This window comes from Prunus persica, chromosome G1 (genome assembly GCF_000346465.2).
Source record: "Prunus persica cultivar Lovell chromosome G1, Prunus_persica_NCBIv2, whole genome shotgun sequence".
NCBI lineage: Eukaryota > Viridiplantae > Streptophyta > Magnoliopsida > Rosales > Rosaceae > Prunus > Prunus persica.
In genome coordinates, this window is record NC_034009.1 from 571488 (window position 1) to 591254 (window position 19767).

The 19767-nt window shown below is 35.8% G+C and overlaps 2 protein-coding genes across 4 annotated transcripts; one reads left to right on the forward strand and one right to left on the reverse strand.

Moving 5' to 3' along the window:
* On the reverse strand, nt 114-9738 carry LOC18791386. Of its 2 annotated transcripts, XM_007223640.2 has the most exons (14): nt 9607-9738; nt 9448-9524; nt 9216-9327; nt 7947-8029; nt 7250-7315; nt 6100-6200; nt 5410-5528; nt 5254-5294; nt 4996-5084; nt 4076-4253; nt 3878-3994; nt 3011-3055; nt 1236-1364; nt 114-781 (listed from the first exon to the last, which is right to left on the reverse strand). In XM_007223640.2, the coding sequence occupies exons 1-14, from the start codon at nt 9665-9667 to the stop codon at nt 647-649; spliced, it is 1353 nt and encodes a 450-aa protein (XP_007223702.2). In that variant the 5' UTR covers nt 9668-9738; the 3' UTR covers nt 114-646. The 2 variants fall into 2 exon arrangements, with proteins under 2 accessions (XP_007223702.2, XP_020411225.1); XM_020555636.1 differs by lacking the exon at nt 9448-9524 and having other exon boundaries at nt 9607-9704.
* LOC18791948 (protein PHR1-LIKE 3) lies at nt 14753-19525 on the forward strand. 2 transcript variants are annotated; one of them, XM_020555483.1, is made up of 7 exons: nt 14753-15036; nt 15133-15344; nt 17280-17356; nt 17646-17700; nt 18261-18339; nt 18431-18500; nt 18866-19525. In XM_020555483.1, the coding sequence occupies exons 2-7, from the start codon at nt 15146-15148 to the stop codon at nt 19310-19312; spliced, it is 927 nt and encodes a 308-aa protein (XP_020411072.1). In that variant the 5' UTR covers nt 14753-15036; nt 15133-15145; the 3' UTR covers nt 19313-19525. The 2 variants fall into 2 exon arrangements, with proteins under 2 accessions (XP_020411072.1, XP_007225561.2); XM_007225499.2 differs by having other exon boundaries at nt 14756-15036; nt 18252-18339.

Here is a 19767-nt window from a genome sequence, read left to right on the forward strand (position 1 = left end):
TGACACTTTTGACACATCGGTTAGAGATGCTCTTATAATGCTGATGTTTTGACAGCAGTCTGTCAACTTATAATAGAACAAATGCAGTAACTTTGGAGTAATAAGTTATTTCATAATCTGAAAGCTGACAATTTTGGATTGATTCTAGTAACAAATTTTTTTCATAAGCTGTTTAAAACTTCAAATGCATGTTGAGACATAACCATATGAGCTCTTCCTCTCAGAACTGAAACAAATTATTAAAACGAATAAACAGGAAAAGAAAAGTAAAAACAGGACAAAACTGGGAAGGGAATGGTTCAGCTTCATGGCAACCTCTTATTCGCTGGGTCCTAATCTTTGAATTTCTTCTGATCTTGAGCATTCATAGCAAAGCCACGTTGCATTTCATCCATCTTCAGAGTTGGCAAATCATCGTTTTACCCAATGTTCCCAAAGATATATGTATCTCTGTTATGAGCATTACAGACAGCCATTCAACTTTATTGTCTGATACAGCATCAAATCTGAGTTCAAGCTTGTAAAAAGGAACTGCTGGTTCACTTGCCATACTGCTCAGAAGCCCACAAATCACTTCAACAACAATACCAACTCCAGAATTCGGAGCCATATGCTTTCTTGGAAACAAAATCGCTGCCAGTACCATCTATACAGTATTATGTGTTGGAACACTTAGATAAAATTTCGTATTCTTGAAATCGTCCAAAAGTGGATTGTATCCGTCCTTGGTTCTTGTCTTCGAGGGCAAGCCAAACTCGTCCATGAATGACGACGTATCAAGCTACATCATTATATAAATTTGATTAAGAAAAATAGTGTGATTGTTGAGGTTTATGTGCGCAGAGAACTGCTCTCCTGGGCAACAGTTTTTAAGGCCCCCTGAGGAACTATAAATCCAGCAGTAGGATTCATAGCACAATCCCTCAGAAGTAGTTATCCTTTTCCTGTACTTTCTCTTTATTCTTTATCATACATGATTAGGGAAGTTTGGACCTAAGGTCTACCCACTGTCCACCTCATCCACCTAAAACCCCTGCCAAGATTTAGGCAACCACATGCACTTTATCCACATTGAACATGGATATGTGAAGGGCAACTTGATTGCCCTGATATCTAAACCATATATTTTTGAAGCAAGCTACCTAGGACCAAATGAATTTGTGTCCGCGTGAATTGTAATTTATCTTATAGCTTCCAGAAACAAAAACGCTACATGACAATAGAATTGAACTCACTGTAATTGTTCGCCTCTTCTTCCCTTCCTTGGACGACAGATCTTTCTGCAGTTTCAGCCATCCAGAACAGTAATGGTCAATACGTTCCAAAAGCCAAAATTCAGTGGGGAAAAATATGTCAGCATCCCCCTGAAAACAAACCAAAATCATAACTTTAGTTTCATAAAAAGCTGGTCACCTTTAAAAGTTAGCAGTACTAGTAGTAATGATTATAACTATTGTAACAACAACAACAAACCAAAATCATAAACTTTAGTTTCATAAAAAGCTGGTCACCTTTAAAACTAAGCAGTAGTAGTAGTAATGATAGTAATAATAATTATAACTACAACAACAACAACCACAATAATAATAATAATAATAATAACTTTGAAAGACAGTACACAGTGACCTTGAAAGCAGAAGAAAGTTGAGCATACAGAGAGTTTATCACTGAAGCAGTGACTACATAAACATTGCACTCAAGGAGGTTATTCAGAACTACAGCAATCAGCATAATTTCTTACAATACAACTTGATTGTGGTCATAACAAACAATGGAATTTTAGAAAACCCAAGTTCTCTCACAGGCTAATGATCATTCTACAGTAATATCAAACTGTCGTTTCTTTCTTCTCCCCTCAGGAAGAAGGTTTACATTGTCAGGTTTGCACGGTTGAGCAATCTGGATATCAGATAGCAATAGAAATGATTGCACAATGCTTCAAACCACATGCTACAGAAATGATGACCTAATGCCTTGACCAATTTTTGTTCAGGATCCAGCCTAATACCATAAAAATTGCTATGGCAGGCATAAAAAAGAGAAGTTAATTCTGTGAAGGAAGTAAGTTTAGAAACCAAAAAACTCTTAGGATTTTGATTCTAGCAGTCATAGCATTAAGGGCCAAGGGGGGTTATTAGGAATATCACTACAAAGATTCAGCCCTACTTTCAAAATACTAAACAATCAAAGGATTTTCAAGGTCCACCACTAAATGTCATAAATCCTTAAGTCTACAGGTTTTAAGCAAAATGGAATGAGAATTACGTAATCAAGTTCAACTACTCATTGACCCAACCTCTAACCATATGTGCTGTGAAAAACAAGGGGAAACAAACTAGGAGACAGAAAAACCAAGCCTCGGATCTAATAGCAAAGCAAGTCATGCTTTCAAGCAATCCAAATTCTTAATATATATACATACAGAGAGCTTCCATTGAGGGATCCCTCAAATAAGCTTATTTGAGGGGCATCCTTGTAGGGCCCACTCTGCATTGTATTTCACTAATCCAAACCGTCCTTTTTAGATAATCATTCAAAGATCGTCTCTACAAAAAATCACTTGAATCCGATATCATTTGACCACTCAATTGAGTTATTGAAATTTTAGTACTTTTTTGAAGCACCGTGTTCATTGATTTTGTATGACACAATTGGATGTCGAAACGGTTTCTGATTTGTCTAACTTTTTGCAAGGATGATCTATGAATGTAGACTTAAAAAATAGATGGTTTGGATCGTTGGAAAAAAAATTCATAGGAGACCCTAAAGGGTGTCCCTCAAATAAAATTATTTGAGGGATCCCTCAAAAAATTCATATATATATATATATATCTGTACAAGTGCTACTACTAGATACATCCATACAACATTCCTAGCCACATTGCCATACTTCTAGTGATGTATCTAATTGCAGAAAAATCAGCACAAAACAGAAGCAGTATATCTGAGGCCATTTATGGAAATTCGCACAACCATGACATATTAAAATGAAATCAAAACAACAGCGTACCCTTGCATCTAGATAACTGCTATAATCTGAGCTGCTGCCATCTTTCTGCAGATAGAAAGGATCAAACCAGGATTACCAAATTGTTACTAAATGCATTTGAAATGCTGTCGTTTACCAGATTTAAACTAGCATATACAATAAGAGAAACACGGAAATAGGAATTTTCAACCAGAGCAGCACCATGGCCACCCCAAAAATACTAAGCCCTCCCACCATATGTGTGTGTGTGTGTGCGCTAATTAGAAGTTTATCCTCCTACAATTTCCTCAAATGATATGGTTAACATTATAGTTTTAAAAAATTAGATAAAAAAAAGAGGAGAACATGAAAACTAGGGCTGCTACAGTTTGTGAGGGGTGGGAAAAGCAGGTGGGTGGGTGGGCATTTCACACAATCCTGGAATAGAGACTAAAAGAAAACCGGCCTCTGCATGAATCCTAACATCTTTCTAGATAATTTAGCTCATCAGGTTCCTAGGTGACTACATGCTGTGTTTTATGCTCCTATTATGATCTGTTTTTTATATTTCTTTTACTAGGAATTTTGTGTCAATCATACCATTACAAATGCAGTAGTTGGAATTTTGAAATGATCATGAATGTTTTATTGTAGCCTAAAAGAATTACAGTAGAATTGATAGTTTCAAGGATGACAGGGCATTTCAAGAGTGACCTTCCCTGTTCCTTTGTAGAGCTGGGGAGTGTGGACCTAAAATTAGGTGAGTGTTGCACCAAAGAGGCACACATATAAATACTCAAAGTATAATTTCCAATCACAAAGGACAAACTGGATGCACCCAAATAATATAGAATGTTACGTGAAAGTGTCCAATAATATAATAATAATGATAATACTCGGTCTTTATACCTTGGTTGAAACCAATGGAGCTCTTTCACCAAGTATTCTTACGTCAGGTAGGTAACTAAAGTCTGAAGCGATTAAAGACATCTTTGGTAGCACGTCATGCAAAACTTCAAGCAGTTTCTGGATGTTCAAAGACAACATTATTGCTCGAATTCATTAGAAAATAAAATAAATAAAATGAATTACCAAACATTTCCTCACCAAGCAACCAGTTGGCAGCCAACATCTTTGAGGTTTTGGAAAGACTTTAGACCAAACACTTTTTGCTTTTAGTATTGCACTGCTTTGAGAATCATGTTTTTTGTCCAAATTGATGATCTCAACACATCGTTTAATTAGTGAGTCTTGCAATGGCTTATACAATTCAGACAGTGTTTCCCTATTAGCAAAAACCTTAATCAGTAAAACTGAAATCATGTTCCCACAGTGAACAGTTCAATGAACAAAATGATGGAGTAGAAATGTATTTCAGGTGCTAAATATGCTGATTTCAAAATAAACTTGAGCATAAGTATTTTATGTGCCACCTCTAATCCGATATTTGCATGTTATCACATACCACATCGGAAGCATCCTGTTTAACTCATTAGTCATAGTTGTAAAGATATTGACTTACTTGAGTTGGAAACACTTTCTTTTTTAAAACAAGCAAATAAATTATCACAAGCTACTTCAACCTCCAGTTATACTAGAATGAGTAAACATAATAACCAATATGAAAAATCAGCAAATGCTGTCATACCCCACAATTTTCCAAAGATAACAGATGAGACACAATGATGGTATTGGAGAATGAAAGATGTCAGTCCCCAAGGTAAAATAAAACTGTAGCAGAATATAAATCTTGACCCAATGAGCCTCCATATATTTTCTGTCTACAGTAACTCTACCATCCTCAGCCGGGAAAAAGAAAACTTCAAATTTTCAGGGTTTAGCCCAAGAATAATACAGATATTGATGTATACTCCATTGACAATAACTTTAGAAAAATGGTTGCAGGCTGAACAATCACTTTAACAAAGAGTGATCTTGAAAAAACACATTTGTACTCAATCAGTGCGCGAACGTTTAGATAGAAATACAGCCAGACTTTATGGATACTGCTGCAAGATGTTGCTTACCTATCCTGTTGCTTCTCTACCCATACTTCCATCCATGGGGAAACTTGATTTTCTGAGTAGATAAGATCATGTGGAAGATTATCAAGTACCTGTAAATATAAAGAGACAAATCTGACGATGTCGGACCACAAATTGATTCGCTGAAACTCATTTAGAGAAACAATAGAAACTTCCACGTAAGAATCTTTATCGTCCACTATTCTAATAGTACAATAAGTGAGCACAGGCACAATAGAGTCAATATAGGACAAAACATACCTCAAGCATTATTACCCAACATGGTTGTTGCTCCGCATCTCCTATCAAATAATAAAATATATATGAAATAAGACATACAAAACAGCTGCACTCTGAAAGTTCCGTATAAGACAAACTAAAGATAACGAAATATCTGAAAAGTCACAGACACCATACCCCATCCACTCCGGTCAGTAGCATCACGACATTCTACTCGAAACTTTGATAAGTGACTACGGACTTCTCCAACAGTTTCTCTTTGTATCTCAGCCAGCGAGGGACTGACTTCAACTGAGCTACAGTTTTACATGATTATAGTCAGCAAATATGCAGACACGCAACCAGAATATAAAAAATTTATGTTTCCAATTATTTCAGGTAATGATAATAAAATTTTGTAATGTTGAATACAAGTATTTAGTTAAAGCATCTGCACTATATTTAGGCATTTAATTGGCATGGCAAATGTAAACAAATGAGATGGTGGCAAAAGGAGTAGAAAAAGAGAATCGACGGGAAGAGAAATGTTATGTCATTTCATGGGTTTGTTGTGAATATAGACGATTATATTGCTCTTAATGTCAAAGGTGAAGTTATCTTTCTAACTCTTTGCTCAGATTCCATCAAAATGCTCAAGGGCATTAACGGTCAGAAAAATAATGCTTCAATCACTTTTGACCATTTCCTCACTCCAGTGACAGATCAAAATTGCAGGCATGATATAATGTCAGATGGATAGCTCAAATAAGGCACATCAAGTAAAACAAAGCTGTTGACAAATAGTTTCATGAGGTTTTATCAGGGTCGCAGACATTAGGAGTATGGAATACTTATTCATGTTACATGGAGGTATAGTCAAGCACATACATGTAAGTCATATTGTTGTAAACTCTTGGCGGTGCATTCAGCATGATGTAATCCATAATTCCCTTTGCACAAGTTCCTGATCCACCACCAATTTCATATATCTGAGTGCACATTATAAAATGACAGATTAAATTGTAGCCTACTTGTATTAAACAAGTGGATGAGGAACATTTAAGGGCATGATTAATGTATCACCAAAATAAGAGTAACATAAATGAAAAAGATCAAAGATCTGGTGCCTAGAAACATAAACAAAGAATTTTAAATTGTGTAAGTTGCAAGCAAACTACCATGTCCTGCCTACAATGCTAGATTGAAAAACAGAAGCATTCACGGGACTTCATCTTGTAATCTAGAAACCAAAGTATTTAGGGAGATTACACATAGCGACAGAATCCTGTCTTTGATTGAAATTACTTACTCCAGCTTGATTATATATAAACCATTAATTTGCATCACTTTACAAGAAAATCAAGAAATTCGTGATGTAAGCTTGAGGAAAAAATCTTGCAACTTATCACATCCAGCAAAAACAGAAAATCATCACTATTCCTCTATGACTGTAGTAAAAGATTGACTAGGCAGCTTTGAGGATATAACCTCACTTAGCTTCTTCTTTCATCTGAGGTATCATCAATCATTTGTAGTACTCGGTCACTTATGGTTTTCAATTTGAACGGCTCAGTTTAAAGACTATAGACTCTTGGGAAAACAAAGCAATTATAGATTTTACAAGGAAAAATCACAAACAGAACTACATTCTTTCAGTTTCAAGAACAAAAGGGAAAGGAAGTACGCTTAATCAAGATACTACAGACATTAGTTAAAGCTCTAGAACATTATGCTTTTATTCATTGTTAGTCCAAACTTTTCTTTGGTGAAAGGAAAAACTGGACTCTCAATAAAAGCATCCAAAAAATTTACTACAAATTTTTAGGTTTTATTTTTTGCCATATAAAACAAATGTGTGCATGCAACAATTAATAATCAGAATATGGTACTATCATATAAAAAATGAGATACGGAAATTTGATAAAATTATCAAATGTGCCCTAGACATTTACTAGAAGCAATATGCATTAAATCCGACAACATAAGCAAAATCTCAGTGATATGTCCACTGCCTGATCATTAAAAAGAGGAAGCTTACCTTTAGGGGAACTGAAAGGTTAGCAGTACGCATTATGGCTTCAGCAATCCCGTGCGCATACCAAGGCTATAAAGAAAGTGAAACTTTTGAAATCACAAAGACATGCATTTGATGATGTAAGAAAAACGCCAATCTAAGTGGAGTTTGGGTTGGAAGATACAAAGTACCATTAAATATTACTCTTTTTTTTGTGGTTACCACTGTAAATGCTGCTCATGCATTATGTAAAAACATGAAATACTATGACACAACATGTAAATGCTGCTTCTTAAGTTGTCAAATGATACAAAGGTCACACCTTGCATATGAAGATATTAACTGTATATCAGGTTGCCTTCTGTTTAAAACTGGTAATCTTGTTTCTATTAGAATCATGTGTGGATTCAAAAATATACTTATATGTAAAGCATTATCCTGAAAGAAAAATGCAATACGTCATTTCACCTTGAAATCATGTATCATTATTGTGTCCTGCCTATGCGCTAGCCACCTGGTGTTTGTTTGGTTTCTCTTCCCTTTTTTCCTTTTTCCTTTATATCTTTCGTTTGCATGTTCATGTTTTAATTTTGTGCAGAAGGTGAAGCCTTTGAACTATGAATTCCCTATGGAAATTAGAATTTAAGTTTCTTAATGCAGAAAGCAGACAGACGAGAGAGAGAGAGAGAGAGAGAGAGAGAGAGAGAGAGAGAGAGATTACCTTAAAAATTTCCACAGGAGTAAACCATGATACCTCACTTTCTTTGTAAATTTTATCCAAGTATTGCATATAACCTTTCCTACCTATAATATGCGACAATTTCAGTATATATGCCCTTCCACAAATCTCCAGCTACTACAACAGATGGTTACTTTAAATTGAATCGGCTCATAAGCAATTGGTTCTAATTCTCCAAAGAAATGCTTTATATTATTTGCAAACACATGTTATTTATGATAACATCATTCAAAAGCGCCAATAATGCAATTTTGTTCATTTCAGAAATTGGGACAAATAAAAGACTATTGATAGGAAAACTAATTAATGTATGTATCATTTCAGCTACAAATTTAGACAAACTACTTACAAAGTTTAGTCAAACAGGAAAGTAATGTAATTACTAATCTTCACTTTCTATGTATTTTATTGCAAGTCATACTTGGGCAAAGGATATTACTTGCCAGCCTTTTCAGCCAGTCTAGATTGGCAGATATGTCAAATACTGAAGAATACATTGATTAACTATTTAGAAACCAAGAAAACTAAACAAAGCTCTAAACCTAAGTGCTTGAGGATTGCCACCTTTTTTGAGGCTTGTGACTCGATCAAGGACTCAATACTAGGCAAAACACAGGCAACCATGATTTTTGCACCACCTACATCAAATTAGTATTTCTACCTCTTGTTTTCATAGCACCTTCTCATAGCGCCTTCAAAATCCAAATAAAAATCACCTAACAAGCTCATAAGTATAACTATGTGGAATATGAATTTCCTCATGCTGTCCTTTGTGCTATTACAAGCTTGAAATTTTAGCTTTCGTTGTACTTCCACTAGTCCATCTCAACATACTCAATTCAAATACACTTTTTTTTCTCAAACATGGCACAACTTACAATACGCTGATGTTTTAAGGGTTTAGGGTTGATGTTGTAACGTGTAGCATAAACATCATAATAGCCCTACGAAATTTGAGTAACTAGCTGGTTAGAAATCCCAAAACCATGTTTCCTGTTTAACCCACCCCACTCTATTTCAAGAAAGCAGAATCCTTTAGGACTTGAGAAAGAGAGCTTATAGTCACATTTTTTCAGTAAAATCGCTGTATGTTCCTTCCCATTATCATTCTTCCAACATAGTTCATGCATAATCACATAAATGAATCAAACCACTTAAAACTTATACTAAATTCATTAAAAAAATAATGGTTAACATGCTTGAAATATCTGAATTATGACATGCAACTAATAAAAAAATTAAGCTAGATACCTTCAAGCTGATTGAACTTAATTGCTCTGGGAAGCACTCCAACCGATTTCGATCTTTGAGAGAAATACCCATGTTTCGGATCGTATAATGCAGAATGAATGAAATCACGAACCTGCCCAATTGAAGTTATAAGCTTTTTTATTTATCCCAGCAGAGCAGACCCATTCTCTTGAATTGCATAAAGTAATGAATAGAAATTGAAAATGACACAGAATGTGTGTGAAATCCTTACAAGAATCGGCTTGTCACCGACAATGTGTGTGGAGAAAAGGGATCCAAATGGAGCTCCCCAGAGTTCACATGGATTCACTGTACAGACATTCATTTTATTGTAACTTAGAGAGAAAGAAGGTACAGTCGCATAGTGGTGAGAGAGAGAGAAAGAGAGTACCTTTGGGCTTGTGGAAGAGCAAAGGAAGATTTTTGGGACGAAGGGCACGACACAGCATCATAACCAGGTGATGGTTTTTGTGGGAAATCCGCTTAAACCCTTAACCCGTCTACAGCCAAAATGGGGGATCAACGTCGTGTGATATTTTTGTGGGAAAGCTGCTTAAACCCGAACCGGATAGTATAGCCGGTCGGCTGTACAAATTTTTAATCATAAAAAAGCAGTATCGCCGCGCGGCTATACTATTTATAAAAAACAAAAAAAGGGCCCTCCTGGCGCTAGAGCCCATTTTGCCACGTGTCTAAAATAGTATAGCCGCACGGCAATACTATTTTTTAATAATAAAAACCTTTCTGTAGCCGCACGATTTTTATTATTAACCATCCGAGTATAGCCGTCCGGCTATACTATTTATAATAAAAAGGAGTACAAGCCACGTGTCAAAACAGTACAGCCATGTGGCTATACTATTTTTAATAATCAAAACAGTACACCCATGCGGCTATCCGATTTATATAAAAAAAGGAGGGCACGCCTGGCGCTAGCGCCGATTTGGTCGCATGTCAAAAATAGTATAGCCGCCCGGCTATACTATTTTTTAATAAAAACGTACTGTAGCCACAGGATTTTTATTATTAAAAAATTCCAGTATAGCCGACCGGCCATACTATTTATAATTAAAAAGGGAGTACTGCCACGTGTCAAAACAGTATAGCCGACCGGCTATACTGTTTTTATAATTAAAACGTAGTATAGCCGCACAGCCATACGCTTTTTTGTAATAAAAAAACGTGGTATAGCCGATCGGCTATACTATTTATATTGAAAAAAAAAAAAGGAGGACCCGCCTTGCGCTAGCGCTGCTTGAGCATGTTAAAAACAGTATAGCCGGCTATACTGTTTTTTATAATTAGAAAACGCAGTATAGCCCTTTCTTTACAGTATGTGCAATTCTCTCAAGGATTGCATGATATAACTTGAATAGGTACACTTAAAATATTGTTGAAGTATTTTTTGGTTGCATTTAATATGTATTTGTTATATGTTAAGTTTATTGAAAATTAGTCAATGAAGTTATGAACTAGTGTGATTTATATGATTTAATGTATACTTCTATTTATAAAAAGACTATAGAAATGGTAAGTACAAAATATTGATCATTAGATTTTAGCTAACAACTTTAGCTAGCCCACCCGTTAAAAAATTCATGGTTCTGCCCTTGGCTTTCAATCAAAGACATCTGTCTCTCTATGCTATTTTGGTCTGCCAAGCCTCCTTGGTATCAATTGCCAAATGACTCCTTCAATTGAAGGCCATTTTGGTTACTCTTTTGCACAACGTTGGTCATTCTGATCCATTAGCAGCCCAGTTCTGATCCTATACTTGATTGCCACTCAATTCCTTTGTGTTGTATTGAATCAGAATTGATACAAGGTGGTGGCAATCCTGAGTTCTGATCAATTTGTTCATCTCGTATTTCATTGTTTACTGTTTTATGTACTTTTGTTGCCCTTTATCTTTTGTATTAGAGAAATATGAAGTCCTTAGTTGTCTTAAGGCATAGAAAAGAATCTCAATTGAATTGTTTACCATTCAGTTCACAATCGTTTGATTGAAGTTAGTTTACTTGGTGCGCAAGTCTTTTATTTATATTTCCCGTCTATTAGAATTAGGTTAATTGCTAATAATGGAATGCTCGCAACTCACATTCTCTATAAAGCCTACTCCAAGTCTTTGTTCATTTTTCAAGGTCAACAATATTGAAGAAGGAAATAAAGGTAGAGGTGAATAATTTTTCATTTTGGAGGGATTAGGAGGGATTAGTTATAAGGAGTTGTTATCCTACCATTTTGTGGGGATTAGATGAGATTAGTTTTCTTCATGAGTAATCCATACATTCAACTTAGTCCAAAAAAATTCATTTCTAGCATAACACATGCTTTGAATATAAGGAGTTATTCAATTCAATCCAATACTAGGCACCAAACGAGATCACGTTTGCAGGATAGTTGAGTTTGACAGAATAAATTTTATCTTCTTTTAATTGTACCCGAATTTTGATTTGACGAAGTCTCATGGTGGTGGGAGTGGAAATGGTCCAGAGAGGCTGAAGTTGTTAGAGTGGTCCTAATTAACTCTAATTGGTTGACTAAGACTTAACCATAACTCGATCGAGTCTCAAGCCAAGGCTTCTCCACAAGCATCTAAGTTTTGCTTTCCATAAGGAATAAGAAGAGAGAGAAGAAAGCAACTACCATTCATTCATTGATGTTGTCGTATTCTTGACAACAACATCTGCCCAAGCATCTCATCTGGTGGACTCCTTAATCAGGTCACACATATACAATCCCTGTAATTTAAGCAATGCTTAATTATAGTATACAATTGGGTCAACCAAACAACTACATATAATATTGACATGAAGATACAAACAAGATTCACTTATGTGATTAATTAAATTATGCTTCTTATATACATTCAACTAGGGTATTTTGCAAAGTCAGAATTTGACATCCACTACACGAATACTAGAACTGGAATTTAGGATATTTCCTATTGAGAAGGGGCGATAATATACTAAATACACACACACTATACATATGCTATGGCTCAAATCCAAGACCTTGCCTGAGGGAGCAATTGCTCCAAATCACTACATTAGCGGTTTAAATTTTGAAAAAAGATATAAAAACATGTACACATATTTCCACAATAGATTTAAAAAGCTTATATTTGTAAGGTCATATAGCATTGTTATGTCAATGTCATTGCAATGATACACCAATTGCAGCTGTGAATGCAAGGTGGAAAAGAGATGGTGCTGTGAATAACATTTGCAACCCCACCTCCTCGCAATCACCATGATTGGAAATTTGCAATACATTTTTGTACGAAAGCTCATATATTGTTATGGTTATTTGTTAGCTTGCTGTTGTCCAATATATATTTGTATGTTTCTCGCAAATTCCCAATCAGTGGTTATTAGCAGCCACTAGCTAGCTACAAGCCAACTGCAAGTACATGGAGATGGAGGGGTCCAGAGACTCGCCGCCCTTGTTTCGCTGGCCTCCTACTTTCCAAGTAGATTTGTTCGAAAATTAATTTCATCTTTCCAACCACAAAAATAAAATTAAAAGTTAAAACAATAAATAATTTTTGAGAAACTAATATAGTAGTAGCAGACTCTTCCTCATATACGTATTTGGTTTAATCATTTTCCTTATCGTGCTTTACATAAGCTAAAATTTGATTTGATTTTTTTTAATTTTAAGATCTGTCGAGGATCTTCGTTAATTTGTAATTTTCTTTGTTTTATATAGGCTAGATTTTTAGAAACACTATTTTGTAAATGAGGCTATGAAGAATTGCGCACTTCGTGGGCGTGAAATGTCTTATTCCAATATCCCACTCGTTAGGCAATAGTCCCCCCCAATGATACTAACTTGTCAATATTGGGATGACAAGCAATTGTTTCTAAAGTGAACAATATACTTTTTATGTGTTAATTTTTTGTCTCTTTATTTTTTCTGGACATTGTGTGTTCAATTTGGTAAGGATTAAGACTCAACGACTCAAAACATTGAAAGATTCTAAGCTTTTTGTATTTGAGTTGAACAATAAAGTAGCTCAAGGTCAGCTCGGTTTATTTGCAAATTCGGTTTCTTGATTAGAGTGCAAACAAAATAATCAATTGTAAATATTTAGCAGCATAAAAAGAAAAAAATAGCTTGTTTGGTTTGAGTTTTTGTTTATTTATTTATTTATACAAAGTAGTTTCGAAAAGAGATATTATTTTATATAAAAGAGAAATAAGTTTTTTTTTTTAGTTATTAAAAAGAAAGGAATACAACACGAGAAATATGTTAACTTAAATTTTTATTTTTTTTAAAGTTTCTTTTAATAGTATAATGCTCTTAAAAATTAAGAACCGATATAAAATTGCTTTATCTTCTTCTTGTGGGGGATCACATTAAAAAATATAACCAATGCTTTGAAAGTGGGTAGGAGGTGATGATAAGCAAAAGACACTTAGGCTAGCATCCACTTGTCTTGACCCATAACTATCAAATTATCAATGCAAGCAAATAAACAAATGATACGTTCGGTAAGATGGAATGGGAGTTGGTGATCACACTAATAATACATTTTTCATCTTACTTTAATGTAACAAGACCAATATAATTATAGCAATCCTATATTTTTAGACCACATTAATGAAGCATATTATATAGCAGTTTATGTGTGTATTACTAACAAATTATTGCAGGCCTACATTCTAAGTTGTTAATGCAAATGAGGCCCGAGCATATTCAAACTCTAATTTTGAGTGTGGGTAAATACTCTCAATCATTGTAGCTACAAATTCTTATTTTATATCTAAATTTTATTAATTACACTCGATCGAACGGAAAATTCTACAATGGGCGTGCTAGAAGCTGTCACTTTGAAAGGACCGGAAAACACGGCGGCATAGGAACCACAGAACCCCCTACTACTTTCTAAAGTTTCTATTATTTTTCAAGAAACACAAAACAAAATATGAAAACAAAACCTCATAGGCCAACTGTCATTAGTTTGCAAGTAAAACAGTGATTTGGAGAAATTTTTAGTTGTAATCGATTATATACAATTATATGTTTATTTCTCTTTAAAGAGATAAAAAGAAAAAAACTGAAAATCATAGGCACCCAAAAGCAAAATGATCTAGGGTTCAAAGTAATGAGATTCAATTTCAATTTTTTGGGTAGAGTGTCCAATGCAGAATTAGAAACACCACTAGATATTTCATTGTAACCATTGACCCATCCAAGTACAATTTTTTCAATAGTCTATTATTTGGCCCCTGTATTTTTTATATATTATATTATGGAAGACACTTGTTTTGTTTTTGTTTTATAGAGGATGGAAGGCATATCGACACTTGCTTTCAACATAAAAAAGAAGTCAGGTTTCTTAAAGAGCAAGAGAAATTTTAAGATCAAAGACTTATTTAAAAGGTGTTCTTATTTAGAAGGATTTTAAAGATGTGAGGAGACATCACAATTCACAATATCTTTTATAAAATCGAAACATAGATGTAAAACATTTGAATATCCAATAGAAAATTGGGGGAAAAAACTATAAAAAGCACAGAAGTATCACATGCCAACCAAGGACTGCTACACGTTGCCTCTCCGAATAGCAATTTTCAGCAGACAAAACAGAGAGAAAGTAAAATATACAAGAAAGAAAGCAGAGAGACAGAGACACAACAAGATATCGCTGTCTAAGGCCCTAAGCTGAGCTCAGCCTCGCATGCCTTAGAGTTGTACTCATATTCTCTCTCCCACACTCAAAGTTCTCACAGCACAGACCCATTTCTCCAAACTCACTGATATATCTTCTGCTCTTCTTCTCTGCATTTTCGGGGCTCCGAGCCCCGAGTCCCAGGTACCCATTTTGCCAAACGGGTCTGCATACATTCCTGGGTCGTAAATTCACTCACTTTCTGAAGAAATTTTTTGTGGGCTTTTTTTTATTTTTCAGGAGAAGTTTGAGAATGTACTCTGCTATTCATTCTCTTCCTATGGATGGGAGTATTTGTGGGCATGGAGAGTTCAGTGGATCGTTGGACGGCACGAACCTGCCCGGCGATGCTTGCTTGGTTCTGACTACGGATCCAAAGCCCCGGCTGAGGTGGACTGCGGAGCTCCATGAGAGGTTTGTGGATGCTGTGACTCAACTTGGTGGCCCTGACAGTGAGTATTTGGTTCTTTACTTGCTGTGATTTAAATTCTTGGTTTTTTATGTTGTTTGGTGCTCTAGTTTCTCCCCCAAGAGCATTTTATGTGTTTGTCTTGGTTGTGTGGCGCTGCGCTGCAGCTTGTATCTGGTTTAATTTCTGGGTTGTATGTTGCTCTAAATTGTCTTCTGGTTGTTGGGTTTTGTCCTTTTATCTATTGGTGCTGTTGAATGTGTCTCTTTGTTGTGTGACCTTTATTGTGGCAAGGGATATCATAGATGCTTAGGGAATATTTCTTTTATTTTAAAAAAAAGTTTGAAAATTTACTTCCCTCCAATGACTTTATCATGTTTGTCTTATGATTTTTCACGAATTTAGTGTCATGCTGAATTACAGTGACTTATGGGGGTGTTCTTACCCTTCTTTGTTTGGATTTTGTTGTTGTTAGGGGAGGGTGGGTGGGAAGGGAGATTGTAATAAAAATTCACTGTCAATTAAACAGATGCAAGGATGACCCCCAACTCTCAACTTCACACACTTACGAATCTTGAACCCAAATGTCAATACACCCAAGCTCATTATTCCCCTCAGTATCTTGTCCATATGCTCACCCTAATGGCCTTCATAAGGACTTAAGGGAAAACCCGAAACTAATTCGGGGTAGGAAAACTTACATCGGGAGCAAGAAACTTTCTCTATGCATCCTATTCAATATAGTCAATATAGGAGAGCCGAAATAGGAACTAAACTCAAATATTAATTCGAGTCATATTCTAACAAATCTCAACCTTGACTCAGATTCTCCAATTTCCACTTCAAACACCATATGAAGGATATGAATTTAAGACACCCTTGCACCTTTGTTATGGATAGAGGTGTGCCCACCACTTCTTTAACGTGAGATCAATTCTATCTCTAACAATGAAGTAAGGCCTTCCTTGGTTGATTCCTAACTCCACCTGCTCAGAGTCTTGTCATTCTTGCTTCCCATAGCATCTCAATTATTTTCTCTAACACCATTATAATTCTTGCAGAAGTTCAACTTTTCACTCAAGTGCATAAGCAATAACGTTGCATCAGTAACATTGGGTCTTTTTGCTCCTTAGCTGAGAATCCATAAGCCAAAGCATCCAGTGACCTCAAAGAAATCAAACTCTTCTTTAAATTTGGAACATGTCTCACCTCACCCAATGTTCTAGCATTCCCATAAAACACCTTGATTTCATGTGCCTACTCCAACAGCTTTACACCTGAAACCATTACCCATCATAACTGTATCGACATTACAGGGCTTTAAGCACCAAACCACTCTTGATATGAACAATGGTATGAGCATGTTGAGTCCAACATTCAACGGTCCAAAAAGGAACTATCATTAATAGTCACAAACAACAGTTTTGAACCAATCTCTACGCTTCCAAGTCTCTTATGTCTTTTCTTCATACTTCACAGTATCTCTTGATATGCCACATCTTGTCGAAGAAATGCTCAACACCTTTTTCTTTGACATGACTCGTTGTGATCACCATTCCTACCAGAGCTCCCACTCTAGATTTGCTCCTTCCTCTACTCCAATTAGGCTTGGAATCTGACTTCACCAGACCACTTTGATATAATTGAATTCTGAGAGACAGGTTGACACCTCATCCAGAGTCCACGTGTCTTTCCCAACTAGGAGTGTATTCACCAATGTCTCATATGAATTAGGAATATATGTGGACACAACTTCACTGGCGATTAAATATCAGAATTCAGCTTATATTCAGGCTTATCGTTCTTGTTGCTCAGTTTGAGTAAGGCCAATCTGTATTGCCTTGAGTCCCATTCCGTCCCATTCATGTTTCATTTCTTAGGTTCCTTATTGTTTAGCCAGCAGCTGTATGCCATAGGATAACTTTTTCTTCTTCTTCTTCTTCTTATTGTTGTGTTTTTAAATGCTTTATTATTGCAGAAGCAACACCGAAGGCCATTATGAGAACAATGGGAGTAAAAGGCCTAACCCTTTATCACTTGAAATCTCATCTTCAGGTTTGTTTCTATTTCCCATTATGTATTTTGTGATGAGCTAGAATTCAAATTGTTGAGAGAGAGGGAGGGAGGGAGGTAACTGGTATTTGAGACTTAAAGATAAAGGCTCAAGAAAATTTGATCTAGATTCTAACTGATTAGTGTTGCATGCATCTACGGTGTGTATTTACCTTCCTCTTCCTAGTTATCTTTTGTATTTTTTTTTCCCCTAATGATTTGATCTGAAACTTGGTAGTATAAAATATATAATAGTTTTAATTTTTCTTTGTTTAATTGATGATACTTGCAGAAATACCGATTGGGGAAGCAATCATGCAAAGATTCAGCTGAAAACTCCAAGGATGGTATTAACCTTGAACCCTTTAAAATATTTAAGAGCTGGGACATTGTATTATTAAAAACTGTATACATTTTCTGTGTCATGTTGATGATCCTTAATTAAAGGAGAGGAAAATCACAAATACTACTAGAAACAACCCAACATAAAGAGCACATTTTCAATTTTCATTTTATACGTTTTCTGCAGGTTGTATTAATACATTTAGCACAAAGAAAGTGCTCTTTATCTTTCCTTCCTTTTTCTTTCTTGTCTTCTTGCATTCCCTCTCTTTTCCACTGCTGGTCTGGTTTATATCGTAAACTTTTAAGGCAAGAAACTTCTAGATCAATTATTATAAACTGCATGGGCCACCTCTAATTCATTTGCTTGGGGTGCTGTGTTATCATTATAACTGTTAACTGTGACATCTGCTGGTGAAAATGGCATGTCTTTCGGGAGACTGGAGTCCGTAGATAATCTTATCGCTGAAGTAGTAGTGAAAAGTTGGTGTGCCAAAAGTTCCCAGTGATAAGTTGTGGCTGTTGGAAAACTTATTAGTTGCATAATAATGTGTAGGGATTGCAGCTTCTTGCATAGCTGAAAGTCAGGACACTGGTTCATCCTCAGCAACCTCATCCAGAGTGATTGCGCAAGATTTGAATGAGTATTTGATCTTTCTTACTACTCCTCTTTCAGTAATTACTACTAATGCTTATCAATTTTCACGTAATTGTTGTTTTTCATGTCTCAAACAGTGGCTACCAGGTTACTGAGGCATTGCGAGTACAAATGGAAGTCCAACGGAGACTGCATGAGCAGCTGGAGGTTAGTCTCTTTTGTTTGTTTTGTTTAGCTAGTAATATGCAGGCTTATAGTTTTCCGCATGACCAAAAACCACCTTGAGCAATTGTATCATTTGTTTGCTAATTACGCACAGGCCACATGAACTTCTAAATATAACCACAGGTCAGGAGCTCCTCGTGAGAAAAATAACCTTGTTTAAATATATATATTTATATATTTTTCAGGTTGCCTTGATCCTGTAAAACTCATCCATTTGCAGCTTTGAACTTAAATACTCTTTGTCTGTCCAGTTTATTCATTTTTCTTTGTTCTTCCCCCCTCAAGTGGCATGATAATTTAATTATGAATTTTAAGCAGCAATTTCTTTTGGCTAATATTATAAGCAGGTTCAGCGTCGTCTTCAACTTCGAATTGAAGCACAGGGCAAGTATCTTCAGTCAATACTCGAGAAAGCTTGTAAGGCTCTGAATGATCAGGCTGCATCGGCCGCCGGGCTTGAAGCTGCTAAAGAGGAACTCTCTGAACTAGCTATTAAGGTTTCTAATGACTGTGAAGGGATAACCCCACTTGATACCATGAAAATGCCTTCCTTGTCTGAAATTGCTGCCGCTTTAGAGAACAGAAATGCCTCCAATGTACTGGCTCGGCTTGGCAACTGCTCTGTTGATAGCTGCTTGGCATCAACTGGAACCCCTGTTTCTCCAATGGATATGAGTTCACTGGCTGCTGCTATGAAGAAAAGACAAAGGCCCTTCTTTGGTAATGGAGACTCGTTGCCCTTGGAGGGTAACATGAGGCAAGAAGTAGAATGGATGATGAGTAATATTGGATGAATTTCAAGATTTTCCTTTAGAAACGGAAATCCTCTTTTTTTCTTTTCATTTTCATTAAAAAAATTCTTTTCTGCCTAGCTAATCTGAAATGTACCATCCTTTGTAAACTTGTACCATCAGTGGTCTGTATATTCGTAAAGCAGATTGTTTCCATGTGGATTCACATTCACCTTTATTTTATACATGTTTGCCTGCCTTTTAGGCTTTTACACACTGGCCCTGGCATGATCGTATATGCTTCTCTTTTCCTTTTGAGTTGGGATCATAAACATACTATATCACAAGTTGATCATAAACTCGAACGCTTTATGGATACTCAAGTCCAAATGGTTAAAGCCTCAAATCCTGCTCAATTTTTTAATGTCATGCGTAGACCACTATTACTCACTATGGATCTCAGGCCCATGTATGTACCTTATTTTCCCTAATTCAAGTTTAACCTGGTAATCCATGTA

Bases quoted from the DNA above. Each gene is read 5' to 3' on its own strand.
- LOC18791386 (XM_007223640.2), bottom strand. From the start codon at position 9,667: ATGATGCTGTGTCGTGCCCTTCGTCCCAAAAATCTTCCTTTGCTCTTC. The intron at 9,328-9,447 runs GTAAGGATTTCA...TCAATTGGGCAG, and splicing joins TCGGTGACAAGCCGATTCTT to GTTCGTGATTTCATTCATTC. The intron at 4,254-4,995 runs GTAAGCAACATC...TTTTGCTAATAG, and splicing joins GTAGAGAAGCAACAGGATAG to GGAAACACTGTCTGAATTGT.
- LOC18791948 (XM_007225499.2), top strand. From the start codon at position 15,146: ATGTACTCTGCTATTCATTCTCTTCCTATGGATGGGAGTATTTGTGGG. The intron at 17,357-17,645 runs GTTTGTTTCTAT...TGATACTTGCAG, and splicing joins ACTTGAAATCTCATCTTCAG to AAATACCGATTGGGGAAGCA. The intron at 18,340-18,430 runs GTATTTGATCTT...TGTCTCAAACAG, and splicing joins ATTGCGCAAGATTTGAATGA to TGGCTACCAGGTTACTGAGG.